The sequence below is a fragment of the Malania oleifera genome, chromosome 11 (genome assembly GCF_029873635.1).
Source record: "Malania oleifera isolate guangnan ecotype guangnan chromosome 11, ASM2987363v1, whole genome shotgun sequence".
Lineage (NCBI taxonomy): Eukaryota > Viridiplantae > Streptophyta > Magnoliopsida > Santalales > Ximeniaceae > Malania > Malania oleifera.
In genome coordinates this window covers 23,823,090-23,844,020 of record NC_080427.1, presented here as the reverse complement: position 1 = coordinate 23,844,020, position 20,931 = coordinate 23,823,090, and the positions used below count along the sequence as shown (strand labels likewise).

General features: G+C 38.6%; 2 protein-coding genes across 2 annotated transcripts in view; one reads left to right on the top strand and one right to left on the bottom strand.

The window, feature by feature from the left end:
• Positions 1-1,723: 1,723 nt before the first annotated feature.
• LOC131168602 (uncharacterized) overlaps positions 1,724-20,931 on the bottom strand; it is a 37,724-nt gene continuing 18,516 nt past the window's right edge. The window contains exons 7-10 of the mRNA XM_058128160.1: positions 3,807-4,362; positions 3,314-3,426; positions 2,992-3,235; positions 1,724-2,245 (exon numbers count right to left, since the gene is read on the bottom strand). Coding sequence (XP_057984143.1) covers positions 2,021-2,245; positions 2,992-3,235; positions 3,314-3,426; positions 3,807-4,362 — 1,138 coding nt within the window. The 3' untranslated portion in view covers positions 1,724-2,020. The remainder of the gene's footprint in view (positions 2,246-2,991; positions 3,236-3,313; positions 3,427-3,806; positions 4,363-20,931) is intronic.
• LOC131168603 (uncharacterized) lies at positions 15,997-20,634 on the top strand. The gene is made up of 3 exons (XM_058128161.1): positions 15,997-16,573; positions 20,222-20,277; positions 20,367-20,634. The coding sequence occupies exons 1-3, from the start codon at positions 16,057-16,059 to the stop codon at positions 20,403-20,405; spliced, it is 612 nt and encodes a 203-aa protein (XP_057984144.1). The 5' UTR covers positions 15,997-16,056; the 3' UTR covers positions 20,406-20,634.

Sequence of the window (20,931 nt, the reverse complement as noted above, 5' to 3'; positions counted from 1 at the left end):
AAACCTGCTAGTAGTTAAAATTGGGTTGTAGGGCGCTAGTGACGCATTTAGATGGCGCACAAGCACTTAGCACTTTGCAAGATCATGACCGTTGATTGGGTGACTGATGCGTTAAACAGCACTAAACGGATGCAACCTATCAGAAAAGGCATGATTTTGTCTATATAAAGACAAAGTTAGCTCTATGAAATATACAAAAAATTCATCATTCTCTCCTTCTCTTTCTTACAAAAAGCTTTCTCAAATTATATCTTTTTCAAATCCGGATTCTATTTTCTGCAGAGATAAAGAATTCCAGAAAAATTGTTCAGATTACTCTAAGGGTGTTTGTGATCAGTTTTCGTTTGTGTATAACGCAAACTAATATTAGATCATAATATGGGTTTCATTGTATCCTGAAAACGTATTTCCTTACTCAATACACACCAATCTTGTGGAGGCAAATAATGTTTTAAGGAAAATGAACATTATAACGTGCCATAAAACGAATTTTCAGTACGCATTTTCCTTATCTTATTCTTACATCCATAACCATGTGTGGTTTCAATAATAAGAATAAAAAGGAGATCGTGCCTACATGATTTAAACATGCATTAACTCTATAAATAAGAAACAAAATATTAAAACACACCACAAAGTGATATTCCATTTTTGGCCACATTAAATAGAAATAAATAAAAGAAGAACAATGACTATTGATGTCATCATGTGCAAGTTTGAAGATTTGATGCTCGATAAGTTGCAAGAAACAAAGTTGTGGAAATAGGGTTTCCTATCTCTTAAGGTTGGAGTTGTTACTAACATTTTATTTTAACCTAGGTTTATTTAGGTCACATAATTACTACCATTTAGAATAAGTACTAACATAAACCTAAGTTCAACCCATAAAAGTAAAAGAAAGACTTACAAGGAACAGTTCCTCCATGTTTATCAATCTTAGAAATCAACCCAGTTGAAGGTATCCACTGACTGCAGCTTGCTGCAGGGGATTCTCCCCCTCTTTTCTGTGTGCCCATCTTTTTCAGTTTGAAAACTCAATGGTATTTGCCTAACTTTTAGTTCCAGCTATATCAATTCATTAATCCACCTTCCTGTGAGAAATAAGGCAACAAAATTTCCCCAGCTCCCATGGGAAAACCTGTTTTTCTCCCAAGAATTGTAGTGACACAGAAAATTTTCAAATTTTGGAATTCACAGCTTCGGCTGGACGCTAGGAACCAAAAACCACCCTAAAATAAAATGCTTCTCCATGCCAAATTGTGATTAATCTTCTTCATCATCCCCATCTGGGAGATACATACCATGTAAAATTGAGGCATTTTAAAAATCTCATCTATAACCGATCCAATTTTTAACTTAGCCTGCTGCACTCATGGCAAAGTTGTTCTGCTTGGTCGCTGAAAACTCAGAAGAAATGGAAATAAAAAATGGATGGTTTGAACCAGTTTGAAGATACTATCTTTGCAGCACCCTTGAGTAAAAAATAAATAAACAAACTCCTTTAGATTAAGGATGAGCAGGCTGGAAGGAAAAAAACACAGAAACCTGCCTTCTGCTCATATAATTTATTAGAAACCAAATGAGATTAGCTGAACATTAGTGCTGTTCAAATAAACTGCAGTGACTCTTCGGTTAACTTGCCGGGTCGTTTCACAGGTTTTAATGTTGTATATGTTCACAAAATGGAATGAGGTGGGACTAGAGTGAAATAAGAAACCAAATAGAGAACATGTAAAAATCAAATTAGAAACTTAATTTACCAATCGTGCACTACCTACCTACAAGAAGGAACACAATCACAAAACTTTGTTTTTTACAGGAGCCAAATATTCAACAAGTTTCAAAATGGCTTGGTATGAACATGTATATAACCAACAAAAATTTTAAAATCAGTATGATCATGTATTGTCTGCGAACAAAGAAAGCAGAGACCCCCTTTACTAAAAATAACAGTACATTAAATTTTTAATGCAGATGAGAGAAACTATGTTCATGCATGAAAACCTAAGCTATATATGATCTACGTAGGGCAATGGGGATTGTCCACTTTTTGAACTGGAATGACAGGAATGGATTCCCACCATTCCTTCAGCCGCCTGTCGCCACTGTTGCTTTGCATGTATTTCCCCATCTTTGACATAGCTATGAAGTACCACAATGTGACAGCCATAATTATGGCTTTCAAAGGAACAACCGCTACCAAGATTGCCAATCCTGTGACCGCTATCATCACCAAATTTGCATGCTGCAACACAGAATAAATATCTCTTGCAGTGATTTGGAGCATAAGATGCAACCAAATGAGAATAATACTGCTATTGCTATGGTGACAATAAGGGGAGGAAATTGTTTCTATCTGCCAACCTAGCAGAAGCTGACACTCTGCTCAGTTAGGGGAAAAGTGGAAGGAGAAATGAAGGAAAGAAATGAGTGGAAAATCCTTTTTCCTTGGTAAGATGGAATGCTTCATTTCCTCCCTTTTCATTCCTAACAAACATGGCAGAAAGCTTAGAAAATAATCAGATTGCCTTATTCGGCCATCTCATCAGTTTCTTAGCTTTGGCTTCTCCATCTCTTTTCTGGGATATAAGGGTTCGTGAATTTGGCTGCTCACTGTGATCATAGATGCATAAGACAACATGATATGTGCCGTCTTATACACTTGATTATTTGGCTTTGGCTCTTTGCCTATTATCCTCACAGGAGCAAGGGCACTTACGATTATGGTTGCTTAAAACACCAAGAAAATGAATTGTTTCTTCTCATAAGGTTTTAGACAATTAAAGGGCACTATTTCTTGTTCTTTGACTCAGGTCCTAATTTCCTTAATGCCGCATTGGATTTGGGTGGATTTAGACAAATTTCAATACAATTTTTTTATATTTCATCTTATTCAAATTCAATACAACTCCAAATCCAAGGCCTCTTCAAACATAGGGTAAAAAAAATTTTAGGGATTCAAGTTCAAGCAGACGTTGGTGCAGTGAGTACCTTAGTTGTCCTTGACACCAGTACTGACTGAATTTTCAGAATTGCAATGTTAGCTTTCTCCACCATGTCATAGACAGTTTTCAATCCATGCTGTGCCGACACTATGCTCTCCATTGTTGTCTGGTCAGAGGCAGAGCACACCACCATCTTTGTTGATTTGTCTTTAATCCTCTCGTGTCTCAGCTGAAGCATCTTTGCAACTATGCACAACATAAGAACTGCTATAGCCTTTCCAAACCACTCCCTACATCACCAACACTGTTAACTATGCTCCTTCAATCAAATATGCATGTTTAGATGGCCATACTAATGGAGAACTTACTTGTACAGTACTATTAGGGATGCGGCCATCACAAGAATAGAAGTAGCCGGTCTTTTCCATGTAAGAACATCTTGGAACCAAATCAATACATCTTTAAGCGTGCTTAGTTGTTCCTACACAGCCAAATCATACAAGGTCAGCCTCCATGTATGCTCTTTGGAAAGACAATCTATTGATGTAAACTTGTAAACTCTAAAAAAGCAGGAAAAAAAACAAAAAACTTGAGTAAACACTTAGATTTCTACCAAGCTCATGCCCTGGTTTTTTGGGACCAATTATGTTACATCTTAATATTTGATGGCAATCATCTTGCTAAAATATGTTATCAACTCACTTTTCTCTGTTGTTTTTCCCCATGATGACATAATAACACTTCCCCCCATTCTCTGAATCTTTTGTACAGTAGTCAATTACATAAAACATTCATGCAAGAAGAGGTTTTATTGAAAAAATTAAAGGAACCTGACCAATACGATATCAATCAGCAGCTTACCATAAGAAGAAGGATACTATTGCTGATCCCATCATCTTTCAGCGCTTTAATAGTAGCTCTGGCAGTATCAACTTGCCTTGCTTCCTCTCTGGCTTGATCAATAGCGCTCTCCAATGATGAGACATTGTCACTTTGGCCACTAAAACTTCCTTCCAGACAAACTTCTTTTACCTCTTTACATGGGGCAGTTGATTGGGACACATTTAAGCTCCTTAAAATTGAGCTAGCACTGCATGGATGTCCACTGTCAATCGTATTTAAAGACTCTGAAAGCTCTGTCAGTATATAGTCTCCTTTAGGTAACTCGTCCAACAAAGAGAAAATCAGGAATTTTGTGGGAACAGGGGGTGATAATCTAAGCAATTTTCTTGCTGCATGGAGCCTTATGACCCCTAATATTGTCCTTGCATGCATCTCCCATGCTTGTGTTGGGGATTTCACTTTGCATTTCAATAAGAATTGATGCAACAACTTAACCTCCTTCACGAGAGCAAGCCAATGGTCGCGTCTTATGGAGCTTGTTATCTCTGGAAACTCCAGCACAATACCCTCCGATCTATAAAATTGGAGCATAAATGTCACCAACCAAAAATAGCAACAACAACAACAGCAACAGCAACATCAAAGGATAATGACATGCTTATTTTTTCCTTTCCTTGTTTTTGGTGAGCCATAGTGTGTATGTATTTTAGAGAGAGAGAGTGGAGGAAGGAGGCAGGCTTCAAGAGATTACAAGACTATATAGACCCCATTTTGGTAGCAAGCAAGATATTATTCTTGGTAATTTGATGCTTAAACAGCTAAGCAAAATTTCTACCAAACTGCTGACCGACACATCCAACTAATAGTTGTTTGGACGACTGATGCTCAGATTAGAGAAACTACACCGAATCTTGAGGTGCTTCACTTGTCTGAGCACACAGCACTGATACAAAACTACTAAGGGAAGTTACTGAAATTGATCTATGGTTGTTTGTGAAGGAATCAGGAATAGATGAAATTATGGGCAAAAATAATGGACATCCTGATTAGGAGCCAATTAAATAAGGTAGCAAAAGTTAAGAAAGGCATATGATTAGCCTCACAATAATAGGCTCCAGGAATCACTCCTAGGGGGAAGAATGCCTCACACTTTCTAGGACTTAAGGCAATACTAATAATAATAATAATAATAATACTTCATTCAAATCTGCAGAAAAAAATAGGACCACAGTCAAAAAAAATATCCCAAAAATAGCCTCATGAAAGGTACTAGTACAATTTAGTGAACAGGACTTTAACATAAAATTCAATTCAACTCCTAGACCAATCCTCCACCATCATCCCACTAAAGCAATGCCCATGGCTGATACTTTTTTCCATCTCTTGTTTCTTCTATAAACTTTTAAAGACTGATTCCATTACCAAGTCCTGAGATTTTGACTAAATGAATGACCTAACTTGAAGATAAGTCTCTCCCTCTATTTATAATACAAATCAAATACATTCTAATGACCATAATACCCTCACTAACTCGCACTAATTAACATCCTAACACAATAATAATACTAAAATACTAAAATAACCTTTTACACTCACCCCTTAAGTTTGAGAATAAATATCATATGCTTCTAGCTTGTTACAAATAAATTTAACACAAGCTTTGGAAAAAAAATCAACGAGTTGCATATTAGACTTCACATAAGTCATAGTAATGACCTTCTGGACAAGTTTCTCCCAAACAAAATGGCAATCAACTTCAATGTGTTTCATTTGCTCATGAAACACCATTTTGGAGGCAATATGAAGAGCAACTTAATTATCACACATCAACTCCATAGGCTAAGAATGTGGAAAAACCAATTCTTTCAACATGTTTTACAACCAAACAAGTTCACAAGTAATGTAAGTCAGATTTATATTCTAATTCAACACTTAACCCGGCCACCACAGTTTGTCTCTTACTCTCCCAAGAAACCAAATTACCAATCTTCAGTCTGAAGGCAACCCAACCCAATCTGCATTTGTATATCCCTGAATACAAGTGTGACCCTAATCTCGATATAAAAGACGTCCCCCAAGTGCACATTTGAGATATCTCACAATGCGAATAGCATCCCAGTGACTAGTGTTTAGCGCCTACGTGGGGCCATGTAGGCGTTTACTAGGAAGCCAAGACTTGCCATATGCTAGAAGATTCTAAAGTAATCTTGGAATTTCTAGCAAGGACTTGCATGGAAGATTATAGAATATTCTAGATCCACCCACGCAAATTTACATAACAGGAAGAGTGTGGAAGAATCTAGAATATATGTGAATATTTCATGTATATACTAGGAAAGATATGGAGGATTCTAGAAGGAAGGAGAATATCCAATTGTATCTAGTCCTTTAAAGAAGATTCAAGAGATCTTCTTCTTCCCACCCTTGGAAGGCTATATAAAGGGTGGGAGACCTCATTTGTAACACACACAAGACTCGGAATACAAACAAGCTCTTTCATTGTGCTCTCTTGTTTTCTCTTGTTCACTTATTCTCTTGTTCCTTTGTGAAGGATTTGGCTTACTTAGCATCTCAAAGGGTTGATGTCTAAGTGCCGCACGGGACGAAGGATCGGAAATCTCAGCCCATGACAATTGGTATCAGAGCCAAATTGGTTCGTGAGCCGAGAAAGAGATGGCAACCGGGTCCAAAGCCACCAACTGGGTGCGGAGCATGTTGCCCCCATTTCTACTGGGAAAGGGCGAAAGGACAAGTCTAGGGATATCATGACCTCCATGGAAGTAAGACTCACAAGGGTGGAACTTGCTATTGCGGATAGTCGGGATAAGATGGAGGAGATGGACCAACGCATCGAGGGACTTAAAGTTGGGCGCGACGAGTTCCAAAGGGAGGTACAAGGTGGCCTCAACTCCATGTCCGAACTATGGAAGGCTCAACTTGATGAGCTCAAAGGCATGTTCTAGACTGAACTTGCCACAATTCGGGAAGAAAGAAATCTCAAAGAGATGCTTCAAGATGAAATTGCAGCCATCACGGTGGAAATGAAAGAGATCAAGGGAGACTGGTCCCTATGCAAATTGGCAGTAACCCAAGGTACATTTATCTCCAAAACTTGATATTCCAAAACCCCAAAGTTACGACGGATCAAGGAATGCAAAGTGACTTGACAACTTCTTGTGGAGACTCGAGCAACATTTTGAGGCAGCAAACATAGACGAAGAAGGGAAGAAAAATCAAGATGGCCCCTCTCTACCTATCAGGTGCGGCTATATTATGGTGGAGGAGAAGACATGTCGACATCTAACGTGGCACGTGCACAATGGATACTTAGGAAGATTTCAAGAGGGAGATCAAAAAGCAATTCTACCCTGAGAACTCTAAACATGAAGCTAGGGCAAAATTACGGCGCCTCTCCCACAAAGGTACTGTTCATGACCATGTGAAGGAGTTCTCTGAGTTATTACTAGAGATTCCAGATATGTCCGAGAAGGAGTCCCTCTTCACTTTCATTGACAGCCTTCAACCATGGGCGAAGGCCGAAGTACAACAACGAGGACCACAATAACTCACAACGACCATAGCCATTGTGGAATCATTAATCGACTATAAAGGTGAGTCTTCTAAATCAAAGCCTCAAAATTTTGAAGGAAACGGTAGGGGAGATACCGTAAAACAACCAAAAGAGGGAGGACACAGACTACCCATTCTAAACAAGGGAAAGAATGCGGACAAACCAAAACTTTCATGTTTCTTATGTGATGGCCCTCACTATGCAAGAGAATGCCCCAAAAGGTCAAAGTTATCCGTGCTTATCAAAGAAGAAGAAGAGGGATCAGAACATGAGGTGACAAAGATGGGATCGCTTAAGTTGCTCAATGCCGTCAAAGCAAAAGTGGAGACACCAAAGGTCAGGAAAAAGGGATGCATGTACGTAGAAGCCAAGGTAAGTGGTTTCACCACTCATGCCTTAATTGACACTGGAGCCTCATATAATTTCATTGAAGTTAAAGAAGCTGAGAGATTGGGTATCCACTACAAGAAGTAACATAGGTGGCTCAAAGCAGTAAATTCGGAAGCCAAACCCATCCATGGCGTGGCTCGAGGACTAAAACTTCATATAGGAGATTGGTGTGGCAAAGTGGACTTCTCAATGGTACCTATGGACGACTATCCCATTGTGCTAGGGATAGAATTCCTGGACAAGGTACGGGCTTTCCCCATCCCATTTTCGGAAACTATGTGCATCATGGGTGAAGGAAATGCATGCATGGTACCCCTTGCTCAGGAGGAAGCTATCAAGGCCAAAACTATATCCGCCATGTAGTTATCTAAAGGCCTAAAGAAGAAAGCACCCACATTCCTTGCCACTTTAAAGCTTAATGATGAGACCTCCCACACTATGGAAGACATGCCAAAGGAAGTTGCCAAAGTACTTGCGGACTACCAAGATGTCATGCCACCAGAGTTGCCGAAAAAGCTACCTCCAAAAAGGGAAGCGGATCATCAGATTGAGTTGGAAGAGGGAGCCAAGGTTCCCGCTAGAGCACCATATCATATGGCTCCCCCAAAGTTAGAGGAACTAAGGAGGCAACTAAAGAACTTGTTGGATGCAAGGTTCATCCAACCTTCCAAGAGTCCTTATGGTGCGCCGGTCTTGTTCCAAAGCAAGCATGACAGGTCCTTACGGTTATATATCGACTATCGAGCACTCAACAAGGTAACAATAAAGAACAAGTATCCTATCCCCTTGATTGCAGATTTGTTCAATAGACTTGGTGGATCACGGTAGTTCACCAAACTAGATCTACGATCGGGGTACTACCAAGTGAGGATTGCCAGCGAGGATGTGGCAAAAACCGCTTGCATAACACGGTATGGTTCCTTTGACTTCTTGGTAATGCCCTCCGGTCTTACCAATGCACCCACCACTTTCTGCACTCTTATGAACCAAGTACTTCAACCTTTCCTGGATTGGTTTGTAATGATATACTTGGACAACATTGTAATATATAGTCCAACATTGGAAGACCATGCGAAACATCTACGACAGGTACTTCTGGTCCTAAGGGAGAACAAGCTCTATGTAAAAAGGGAAAAGTGTTCTTTTGCTCAACTCAGAGTCAACTTTCTGGGGCATGTAATTGGGGAAGGCAAGATATACATGGATAGAGCAAAAGTGCAAGCAATCACCAAATGGGAATCGCCAAAGAAGGTACCGGAACTAAGATCTTTTCTTGGCTTGGTAAATTATTATAGAAGGTTCATTTGAGGATACTCTGCAATTGCTGCCCCCTTAATGGATCTTCTTAAGAAGAACAATTCATGGGAATGGACGGCAAAGTGTGAAAATGCATTCCAAACACTAAAGAAGGCGGTCTTGGAAGAACCAGTGTTAGTATTGCCTGATTATAACAAAGCCTTTGAAGTTCACACCGACGCTTCTGACTTCACAATCAGAGGGGTGCTTATGCAGGAAGAACACCCCATAGCATTTGAATCTCGCAAGCTAAATGACACGGAAAGAAGATACATTGTACAAGAAAAGGAGATGACTACAGTGGTCCATTGCTTGCGCACATGGAGACACTATCTACTCGGTTCCAGGTTTGTGGTGAATTCAAATAACATTGCCACTAGCTACTTCTTAACCCCAAAGAAATTAACTCCCAAGCAAGCAAGGTGGCAAGACTTTCTAGCAGAATTCAACTACGTGCTAGAGTACAAGCCTGGAAAGGCCAACTTTGTGGTAGACGCACTCAGTAGAAAGGCTGAGCTTGCTACCCTAAGTCACCTACAGTGCCCTATGCTAGACCGGATACGCGAAGGGATTACCCATGATCCTCAAGCCAAGACTATCATAGAAGGTGTCGTACAAGGGAAGACTCGGAGATTTTGGCACAATGATGGGTCATTGCTCACTACGAGAAACCGGGCATACGTACCTAAATGGGGGACCTTAAGGCGAGAGATTATAAAGGAGTGTCATGACTTGAAGTGGGCGGGGCACCCAAGTATGCACCGGACACTTGCTCTCGTCGATGAAGCATACTACTGGCCTCGTCTAAGGGATGACATGGAACTTTATGTGAGGACGTGTCTTGTCTGCCAGCAAGACAAGGTAGATCAATAGAAATCAGCTGGACTACTAAAGCCACTACCTATTTTAGAGAGGTCGTGGGAAAGCTTATCTATGGACTTCATTTCGGCTCTCCCTAAGTCAGATGGGAACGACACAATCATTGTAGTGCTAGATCGGTTCTCTAAATACGGGGTATTCATCCCCGTCCCAAAGGAGTGTTCAACAGAGGAGACGGCCCGCTTATTCTTCCAACATGTCGTCAAATATTGGGGAATCCCCTAAACCATTATAAGTGACAAGGACAGTAGATTCACGGGGAGATTCTGGACGGAACTCTTCAACATGCTGGGGTCAGATCTTAATTTCTCCACTAGCTTTCCCCCACAAATAAACGGCCAAACAAAACGTGAGAACGCTTTATTGGAATTATACTTGAGACACTATGTGAGTGCCAACCAACGAGATTGGGCCAAATTGTTGGATTTAACCCAATTCTCGTATAACTTGCAAAAGAGTGAAGCTACAAACCGAAGTCCATTTGAGCTAGCCACAAGACAGCAACCCTTGATGCCAACTACACTTGCTTCCGGGTACAAAGGGAAAAGTCCAGCAGCATATAAATTCGCCAAGGGGTGGCATGAGCAAGCTGATATAGCCAAGGCGTATTTGTGTAAAGCTTCAAACAAGATGAAGAAATGGGTGGATCTAAAGAGGCGGCACATAGAATACAAGGAAGGGGACCTTGTCATGTTGAAACTGCTACCACATCAAATCAAAGCATACCGAGGATTCCACAAGGGATTGGTGCACAAATATGAAGGTCCATTCTCAATTGCTCGAAGAGTTGGCGAAGTCTCATATCAACTAGAGTTACCAATCCACCTACATCGACTTCACCCAGTGTTCCATGTGAGCTTATTAAAGCCCTATCACGAAGACATGGAGGACCCAAGTAGAGGAGAATCACATGGGGCCCCTGCAAACCTAATTGTCTCTCATGACAAGGAAGTGGACACCATCCTTGCTCATAGAGTCATTCCAAAGCGGGGTATTCTGCCAAGTTATACTGAATATTTGGTCAAGTGGAAAGGACAGCCTGATAGTGAGGCAAGTTAGGAGCGTGATGACCACCTATGGGAGTTTTTGAATAAGATCATAGCCTTCTGGGAAGAAGACACGAAGAGGACGTAGCCAAATTAGGTGGAGGAGGATGTCACAGCCTACCAAGTTAGCGCCTATGTGGCGCCATGTAGACGTTTACTAGAAAGCCAAGACTTGCCATATGCTAGAAGATTCTAGAGTAATCTTGGAATTTCTAGCAAGGACTTGCATGGAAGATTATAGAATATTCTAGATCCACCCACTCAAATTTACATAATAGGGAGAGCATGGAAGAATCTAGAATATATGAGAATATTTCATGTATGTACTAGGAAAGATATGGAGGATTCTAAAAGGAAGAAGAATATCCAATTGTATCAAAACTTTTCAAGAAGATTCTAAAGATCTTCTTCTTCCCACCCTTGGAAGGCTATATAAGGGGTGGGAGACCTCATTTGTAACACACACAAAGACTTGGAATACAAACAAGCTCTTTCATTGTGCTCTCTTGTTTTCTCTTGCTCACTTATTCTCTTGTTCCTTTGTGAAGGATTTGGCTTACTTAGCATCTCAAAGGGTTGAGTGTCTAAGTGCCACACAGGATGAAGGATCAGAAATCTCAGCCCATGACACTAGTCCTTAGAGGATCTAACAATTGACTCACAACACTTGTTGCAAAAGATATGTCTAGTCAAGTGACTGTTACACAATTCAACTTTTCAACAAGTCTCTGGTATCGTCCAGAATTAGGCAACAAATCACCCATATTCGGCACTAACTTGTTGTTAGGATCCATGGGTGTATCAACCGGTTTGGATCCTGATAATCCAATTTCATCCAACAAATCAGGGACATAATTCCTTTGTGACAAAACAATTCCCATACAAGATCTAGATACGTCTATACTTAAAGAAGTATTTCAACAGTCCCTAATCTTTGGTTTGAAACTTCTATAAAAAAAGTTTAAGCATTTGAATACCTTTGTCATCGTCACCTGTAATAACAATATCATCAATATACACAACAAGAAGGATCCTACCCAATGAAGTATGACAATAAGACACAACCATTGCACACCATTAAAGACCAAACTCAAGTAGTAAACACTAAATCATCCAAAGCATGCTTTGAGAGACTGTTTTAAACCATATAGTGCCTTCTCGAGACCACACACTAAGCCTGACTCCCCCTGAGCAACAAACCTAGGTTGTTGCTCCTCCTGAAAATCACCATATAAGGTATTCTTTACATCCAACTAATGCAGAGGCCAGTGACAAGTGGTAACCAAGGAGATGAATAGACATACTAATGTAAGTTTGGAAACAGAAGAAAAAGTATCTGAATAATCCAAACCATACACCTGAGTATGCCTCTTAGCAACAAGACGTGCCTTCAAATGAACCACAGAACCATCAAGGTTGACTCTCACAGTGTATACCGAGCAACAACCAACCACAGACTTGTCAGGAGGAAGAGATACCAAGTCCCAAGTACCATTGTCCTATAAAGCAGTCATCTATTCAACAATGGCATTCCTCCATTGAGAGTGGGCTAAGGCCTATGAAACAGATTTAGGAAGGGCAGCAGATAATAGAGAAGTAATAAAATAATAATAGGAGGGTGATAAGAAGTCATAGCAAACATAGTTAGAAATGGGATGTTGGGTACATGTGCATTAAGCTTTTTTGACAGCAATGGGAGGATCAACACCATGGGAAATATGATCATCATATGAGGAAATCAAAGGCATGGTAGTAAAAGCTAGAAGGGACTCTCTTTCTTGGAGCCAGTGTCATAAATACATATGCAAATTAGGACAATCGAGACGACAAGAAGGACTCAAAATACATGGAGACATAGGTGGTTGATTGGGCAAGGACAACAAACTAGAATTGGAAGATTAGGTAAAGGAAGAGATTTATTGAGGTTAGAAGCACTCAATGACTGGGTGTATTAAGGTGTAGACTTAAATAAGGAAACATCACAAAAACAAAGAAGCGAAGTAGTGTAGGACTACAACAATGATATCCCTTTTGAGTATATGAGTAGCCTAGAAAGACATATTTTATAGCACAAGGAACACATGCCTGAATGTATGAGGAGGTAGGAAGAATAAAGGTGAATTAGGCAAGAGAATAAAGTAGAGAGCTTTTACCACTAAGAATAGAGGATGACATCGTGTTGATCAGATAGCAAGCAGTAAGTACATCACTACTCTGAAACACTTTAGGTACATGCGTTTGATAAAGTAAGGTGCAAGCGATTTCAAGGATTTGTCTATTTGTCCTCTCTACAACCCCATTTTGTTGAGTAGTTTAAGCATAGGATGATTCATGAACAATACCAAATTGATTTATATAAGTAGTGAATTATGTACTAAAATACTCTTTAGCATTATCATTCTGAAGTACTCGAACGGGCAAACTAAATTGAGTCTTTATTTCAGAACAAAAGTCACAAAATATAGGAAATAACTCAAAACGATCTTTTATTAAATGTAGCCAAGTCATCCTTGAATAATCATCCACACAGGTTACAAAGTACCGGAAACCCAACTTCGACACAACTCTACTAGGACCCGAAACATCAGAATGGACTAACATGAAAGGGTTTGCAGCCCGTTTATTGAGTTGGGAAGCAAAAGGGACATGATGATGTTTTCCCAACTGACAAGACTCACAATTAAGACTAAACATAGAACTCAAATCAAGAACAAGACATTTCAACTTTGGATAAGCAAGGTGACAATGAAATTGGAGAGGTGGCAGCAGCACTGCAGGTGATGGAAGGATATAATTGCTCAAAGTGATAAAGTCCACCAGCTTCATGCCCTTCGCCAATCGTCTTCTTCGCCTTCAAATCCTAAATAGCCACAAAACAGGGAAGAATGTTATTGAACAATTCATGGATTTAGTAATCTTGCTAACGGACATAAGATTGAAAGGAAACTTGGGAATATACAAAACCGAAGGAAGAGAAATAGAAGGAGTGGGATATACAATCCTAATTCCCTTGACGGTAGTGGTGGATCCATCAACAAGAGTAACACAAAGTAAATTTGTGGGATACCAAAGAGTAGAGAAGAAATTAAATATACCCATGACATGATCAATGGCAGTGGAGTCTATAACCCAAGGACTAGGACGATAAGTACTGAATGACAAGCATGTTGTGGGATTACCTTTTTGGGCAAGAAATGCAATGGTAAGAGAAACTTGTTGTCACGCTTGGTACCAATAGAACTTGGAATACTCTTCTAACATAGATATAGCATATCACCCACCCCTTGGCCCTAAAGGTGTGGAGTTGAGGTGGCTGCATTGGCTGCCCTTATAGGTGTGGAGTCAGTGGTGGCTGCATTAGCAGCACATAAAGGTCTACCATGGAGATCCAACACTGCTCAATAATAAAATTACCTCATCCACAATGAGTGCACTTGCAAGGACTGCTTCTATTTCATCCATCTCTACCACCACAACTGCTCGAACCACCTCGATAACTTCTGCGGTTGTTTGGTAAAGAACTAGAATCACCCTATGTGGCAAAAGCTATCCTCTTAGAGACAAATGCAAGAGCAAGAGAATGTGTGCTAAAGGAAGCACGAAGGACGCGATAATAAACACTAACAAATGATAGCAACTCTGCACTACTAACTATCTAGGACCGGACTGCCTCAAATTCGGGTCTCAAGCCTACTAGAACCTGAAGAACTGTCATCTGCTCCCTCTGTTTCTTCATCTCAAAAGCGTCTGCAATTATAGGTCGCACGACGTTAAGCTCCTCATGAATACATTACATCTCTCCAGAATAATCTATAATGGTTGTCTCTTTGTTGTAACTAAAATTAATCCTAAGATAAACCATGTATACTTGTAATGTTACTAGAGTATAAAAGCTTGGCATAATCACAAATCTCCTCGCACGTATATAGATGCATGCACCTCCGTGCAATTTGGGCCTCCATCGAATCCCACAAGAGGGAAACAATCAAGGCATCTTCCTAAATCCACACTTGTTTTCTTTTCTTATCAGAATGATCAAATTGGAGCAAGTGGTCAGATTTTCCTAATCCTACTAAATAAACTCAAACTACCTTAGACCATTGAGCATAATTCTTTCCATCCAATTTTTGAGTTGTTATTTGTCACGGTGACGAAGGAAACATGTTTTTAGGATTCACATACTCATCCTAACACTCACAAACCAGCAGCCACACCAATATCAAAGAAGGAAAATAATCAAAACTAATCAGGACAACCACAAATGATGTGAAGCATTGAAACAACCATGGACGAGATGAACCACTTACCAACTGATATAACACTGCCAGTGCCTCAAAACTCAACTTACAAACACTGCCACTGCTCCAAGAACTCACAAAAGTGCCTTTACAAACAATGAATTACAATTAACGGATTACCACGAGTGCATGGTAAAAAAAGGTAGGATCTTTGAGCAAAAAACATGCCCAACAGCTTGATAATATGGTCTAGGGAAGGAATCAGAACATGGTGGAGGAAAGATTAAAAAAAAAAAGGTGGCTGGAATCTCTCTCAGGCGCCGGCGCATGGGGTTGAGACTGCTGGCAGTCTGCCGGCGCATGGCCATGGATGGGGCACTTTCCGGCAATGGGGTTTTGTAGGAATAGGCTTCAGAGGGTTTTATTTTTTGGCTATATGGTTGGTTTTGTGAAATAATGAAGGGTTCTATTTTTAACTATATGGTTGGTTTTGTGAAATAAAAACCATGGGTAAGGTTGTGTACAATGTGATGAAACTCTCCTACCCTCACAAAGTGGGAACCTTGTGGTGGGTGCACAAAAATTACAGAAAAACCAAAAATCAGACCAAAATCGCAAGCAATTCGGTTTTTTTATATTCAGCTTTGGTTTCGGTCTCATGTAAACTTTCAATTTCGGTTTTGGTTTCTTAAATATAACTGAACCGAAAAATTAAAAAATCAATTTAAATATAAATTATATATATATATATATTAATATAATTAATATGTATAAATACATGATTGGTCCATTAATATAAGTGAATCTAGGGTTGCACCACACTGGATCGAGTCCCTCAATATAAATGAATGTACGGTTTCTTTTCACTCCCATTTCTTAATCTCAACTCGCAAGCTCTCACTCGATCCCTTCTGCCTCTGCACTGCACTGCACTGCTACCGCCGTTGCCGCCCTATGGCTCTGCCTCCCTCCCTAGTCCCCACTCGGCCAAGCCAGCGATGGCCATCTCTGCAGTCTACAAACCGAAGCGAAAGCCTCCAAGTCTCCAACCTCCGAATAGAAAGCCTCGATCTTGGCTTTTCCCGAAGGCTCGAGTGCTCTTCTTTGCTCGAGTGATGAGTCCCTCCCCAGTCCCCACTAGGCCAGGCCAGCGACAGCCATCTCTGCAGTATACAAATCAAAGCGAAAGCCTCCAAGTCTCCAACCTCGTACGCGAAAGCCTCGATCTTGACTTTTTCCAAAGGCTCAAAGGCTCTTCTTTGCTCGAGTCCCTCCCTGTTTGCAGGACATCTTACCCTAGCACACGCAACCACCACCTCCCAACCTCTTCTCTATTGAAGGCTCGAAGGCTCTTCTTTGCCCAGCGTGAGTTGCTTCCTGTTCTCCATCTCCTTAGCTTCTTTTTTTTTTTACTTTTACTAGTTCGGATACTGAAGTTCCGAAGCACAAAATTGATGTTCCAATATTTGAATGGTCAAATGTAAAATTGATTTTAATGTTCCATTGTTCAAAATCATAAAAGGGGGACTGCCCAAACACAAAAATTTGATGGTTGATTATACTCGTATATTGATATCAATAATTTAATAGTATCAAATTATCAATATTAGTATTCCTGTCTTGTTAGGGAACACTGGAAATATTAATTGTGGGAAATGAGTTGTTTTTAGCATGTATATAACTTGTTTTTGGAAATCACATTTGAACTCTGAAGCATATTATGGGCACACCCCTAAAAACAAGAGATGTTTAACATCCTGCATCTTACTTTTCAAAATATTATAGAAATTATAAATTTAGAAAGAGCACCAAATGGTTAAAGATTTGTCAAATTTAACATGTCTTCACTTTCTAAAACTCTTGAAGTTGATTCAAATTAGATAGCTTTCCCAAAACATGATGTGCTAGTACAGAAAGCGCTTTCGCAATAAAGGTTATTCTTGAACAAATAACAAGTTAAAAAAGGAGTGGATTCCCAAATCTGTATAGTCAATATAGATGATATTTGGAAAAAAATAACAGCTCAGGGCTTTTCTTTTACCTTCTGTTTTTTTTCTAAAGGTCTTTTAGTTAAGAAACCCATCCTTTTCCTACACTAATCCCTAATACCTAATCAAATGATCCAACGTGGGAAAAAAATCTTACTAAATCCCAAAGCATTTTTAGCATCTTTCAGAAACCTGAATTAGGCCAGATTGAATCCAGCCATACTGCCAAAGAGAATAGGAAAAATACTATTTTAAGGACAAAAAATGAAGTCCAAAATTAGTCTCACAACCTAATAGGCTTATTTTTTAGCAGTATCAACCATCAGTTTTTGAACATCTTCCATGTTGATTTCACTTTGTATTTTTTTTTTTTTATTGGGTCTCTAGTTTAATATCCATGGAGTTTTGAAACTGTGAAATTAAATGAAACGGCGTTTTAAATGATAGCAATCAAAGAATAAAACCTTTCACATGTAACAATGGAGAAATAGAACGAGGAAAAAAGGACTTGACATATGTGATATGGACTCAAGTAATAGATAAACAATCTTGTGTCTTCTTCTTGAACTCCAGCAAATTAACCTAACTTGTTAATTTTTTTGACAAGGAAGCATGTGTTAGTGTGTTACTCACAGCTTTTCTTTCAGCATGAGGTGTAGTGTAGTGTAACAAAGTTGTGTTGATAAATAAAGTTGGACATACAAATTTTCTCTATTTTTTTGTTTTTTTAATCTCTTTCATCATGCGCAGATGCACTAGCTTCTCAAATATTATAGATAATGTAAGTTTATTAGATTGTGAATTTGTGAGTATTTCAATATTAGTTTATGTTTCAAATCTAATGAATTTGCAATTATACATGATTTTTATGATGTTTCAAATTGGTAACAACGCAAGTCTCAATACAACTCTTTGTTCGAGCCCAAGCATGAATACATAATCAAGAGATAATGTTGCTACTTCACGAACAGAGTTGGGTGACAAAACGAAGTTTAAATCAAGATCAAAGGTATGGGACCATTTTACTAGATTATGTGTTGATGACACTCAAGAGGTAAAAGACCAATGTAAATATTGTCCTAAAGTGTTATGTGCTGATTCAAGAAGAAATGGAATAAGAGTTTTATGGAATCACTTGAATACATGTGTTAAGTATCCCTATAGGAGACCTCGTGATCATAATCAATCACAAATTAACTTCAAACCAGAAACAAAAATGAAAGAAAAACAATTAACATGCCAAAAATATGATGCAGGTGTTCTTAGAAAGGCTTTAGCATATATGGTGATAGTGGATGAATTACCTTTTAGATTTGTGGAGGGACAAGGTTATAAACATTTTTGTTAACCTAATGGAACCTAGATTTATGGTTCCATAATGAGTGACAAGTGGCTAGGGATTGTCTTCTTTTATATGGAGAAGAGAAAAAGAAATTGAAAAAATTTTTGAAACATAATTGTCAACGAGTTTACCTTACAACAGACACTTGGACTTCTTTACAGAATGTTAGTTACATGTGTTTAACTGTGCATTTTGTTGACATTGAATGGAGGTTACAAAAAAGAAATTTGAGTTTTGGTCCAGTTCCTAATCACCGAGGGGAAGCGTGTTAGGTTTTGCTATTGAGAAAGCTTTGTTAGATTGGGGAATAGATAAAGTTTTTACCATTACTTTGGACAGTGCAAGTTCTAATGGTACAACCATTAGTTACTTAAAGAGGAGGGTGAACAATTGGAAAGGTAGTGTGTTCTTGCACATGAGGTGTGTTGCACATATAATTAATTTAGTTGTGCAAGATGGATTGAAAATGGTGGGAGATTCAGTACTTCAAATTAGTAAGCAGTAAAATATATTAGACAATCACCTAGTAGAACTGCAAAATTTAAAGAGAGTGCAAATGGGGAAAAGGTTAATTGTAAAAAAAAAAAATTGTGTTTGGATGTGCCTACTAGATGGAATTCCACATATATGATGTTGGACATTGCTCAAAAATTTGATTTTGCACTTGATCTTTTGAGAGATGGTGGAAAAAGAAAGCCAATGGAAGATGATTGGGATAATGTGAGGAAGATGGTGCAATTCTTAGAATATTTCTATGAATTCACTTTGCGTGTTTCTAGTTCTAATTATGTGACTTCTAATACTTTTTTCAATGAAATTTGTGTGGTTGATGCTTTGTTGGAAGACTAGTGCAATAGTGATGATTTTGAATTAAGTGAAATGGCATTCAAAATGAAACATAAATATGATGATTATTGGGGGAATCCAGAAAAACTGAACATGATGATGTTTGTTGCCACCGTTCTTGATCCTCGATACAAGTTAGAGAATGTGGAGTGGCGCCTTTCTCAATTGTTTCCTCCTCCTGCATCTTCGATTTTGAGTAAAAAGGTAAAAGATGTTATTTTGCTATGTTTTACGAGTACAAAAATGGGGGTATACAATGCAGTGGACCTGGTGGTAAAACCTCTAAAATTGGCTCTAGTTCTTTTCTAAAGGTATGGTGGATGCTGAGCAACCATCAATGAAGTAAGGATGCTTATGGTAGATAAATTCAAGAGGCATAGGTCCAAAAAAGAAGGTAAGGAAGGCAAGAGTGATCTTGATAGGTATCTTTATGAGGACCTTGAAGAGGGTAGTCATGAATTTGATATTTTAGGATAGTGGAAGATAATAATCCAAGGTTTCCTACTCTTTCACAAGTAGCACGTGAATTTTGGCTATCCCCATAGCTACTATTGCCTCTAGGTCTGCATTTAGTATGGGAGGTCGTGTTCTTGATTCTTTTAGGACATCATTGACTCCTAAGATTGTGGAGGCTCTTATATGTTCTCAAGATTGGTTGCGAAATTCACCATTACCACTTAACTATGAAGAAAGCCTTGAAGAACTTGATAAACTTGAGAAAGGTAAAAAATAATTTCTTATGACATCTTTCTCACATTTCCTAGTTGTTTTACTCTAATTATTGTTTTGAATTTATTTTCTCTAATTTATTGACTTTTTATTTTTAATTCATTTCAGAATTTGATAAATTTGGCCTAAATTCTTCTAGTAATGGCACCGTCGATGATATATTGGTAAGATTATGTATTCATCTCTTTTATGAACATTGATCGTCAATTTAATTTTATCTTGTTATAACTTTCATATTGTTTCATTTTATTAGGAACCACGAATGATGATTGTATGGAGATTAGAGAATTGAAGCTACAATCTTGAACATTGAAGAATATGGATTGAAGAATGTGGATGAATTCAATTCCTTAAAATTTCAAACCATTGATTTTCTCTTTTGGTGAACAATTTCAATGTTTGTTTTTTATTTGTAATCTGGGATATTTCATATTTTCTTTGTTTATTGTGAATGTTTGTTTATTTTGTGTAATTAGAGATAGATAAACCTAATTGTTAAAGTGCCAAAAGATTTGCTTGCTTGTTTTGTGAACTTAGGGATAGAGAGATTTAATTATGAAAGTGCCCAAGGATTGGGAAATTATGGTTAATTGATATGTAATTTGCATTGTGATGGTTTGTAGGAGCTACTAAGCTACTAAGCTAGTAGGAATTAGGAATAAAAAGAAAAGGTCCGACAAGACCAACATGTTCTCAGCTGTATAAACTACTTAACAAGTTAAATTTTGCTAAAATTATAAAACATTATAAAAAATCAAAATGCACAATAGATTCTCAACAACCTTTGTGAAAAACAATTATTAAATTTAAAAAAAAAA

Bases quoted from the DNA above. Each gene is read 5' to 3' on its own strand.
- LOC131168603 (XM_058128161.1), top strand. From the start codon at position 16,057: ATGTACGGTTTCTTTTCACTCCCATTTCTTAATCTCAACTCGCAAGCT. The intron at 16,574-20,221 runs GTGAGTTGCTTC...AATTCATTTCAG, and splicing joins AAGGCTCTTCTTTGCCCAGC to AATTTGATAAATTTGGCCTA. The intron at 20,278-20,366 runs GTAAGATTATGT...TCATTTTATTAG, and splicing joins GCACCGTCGATGATATATTG to GAACCACGAATGATGATTGT.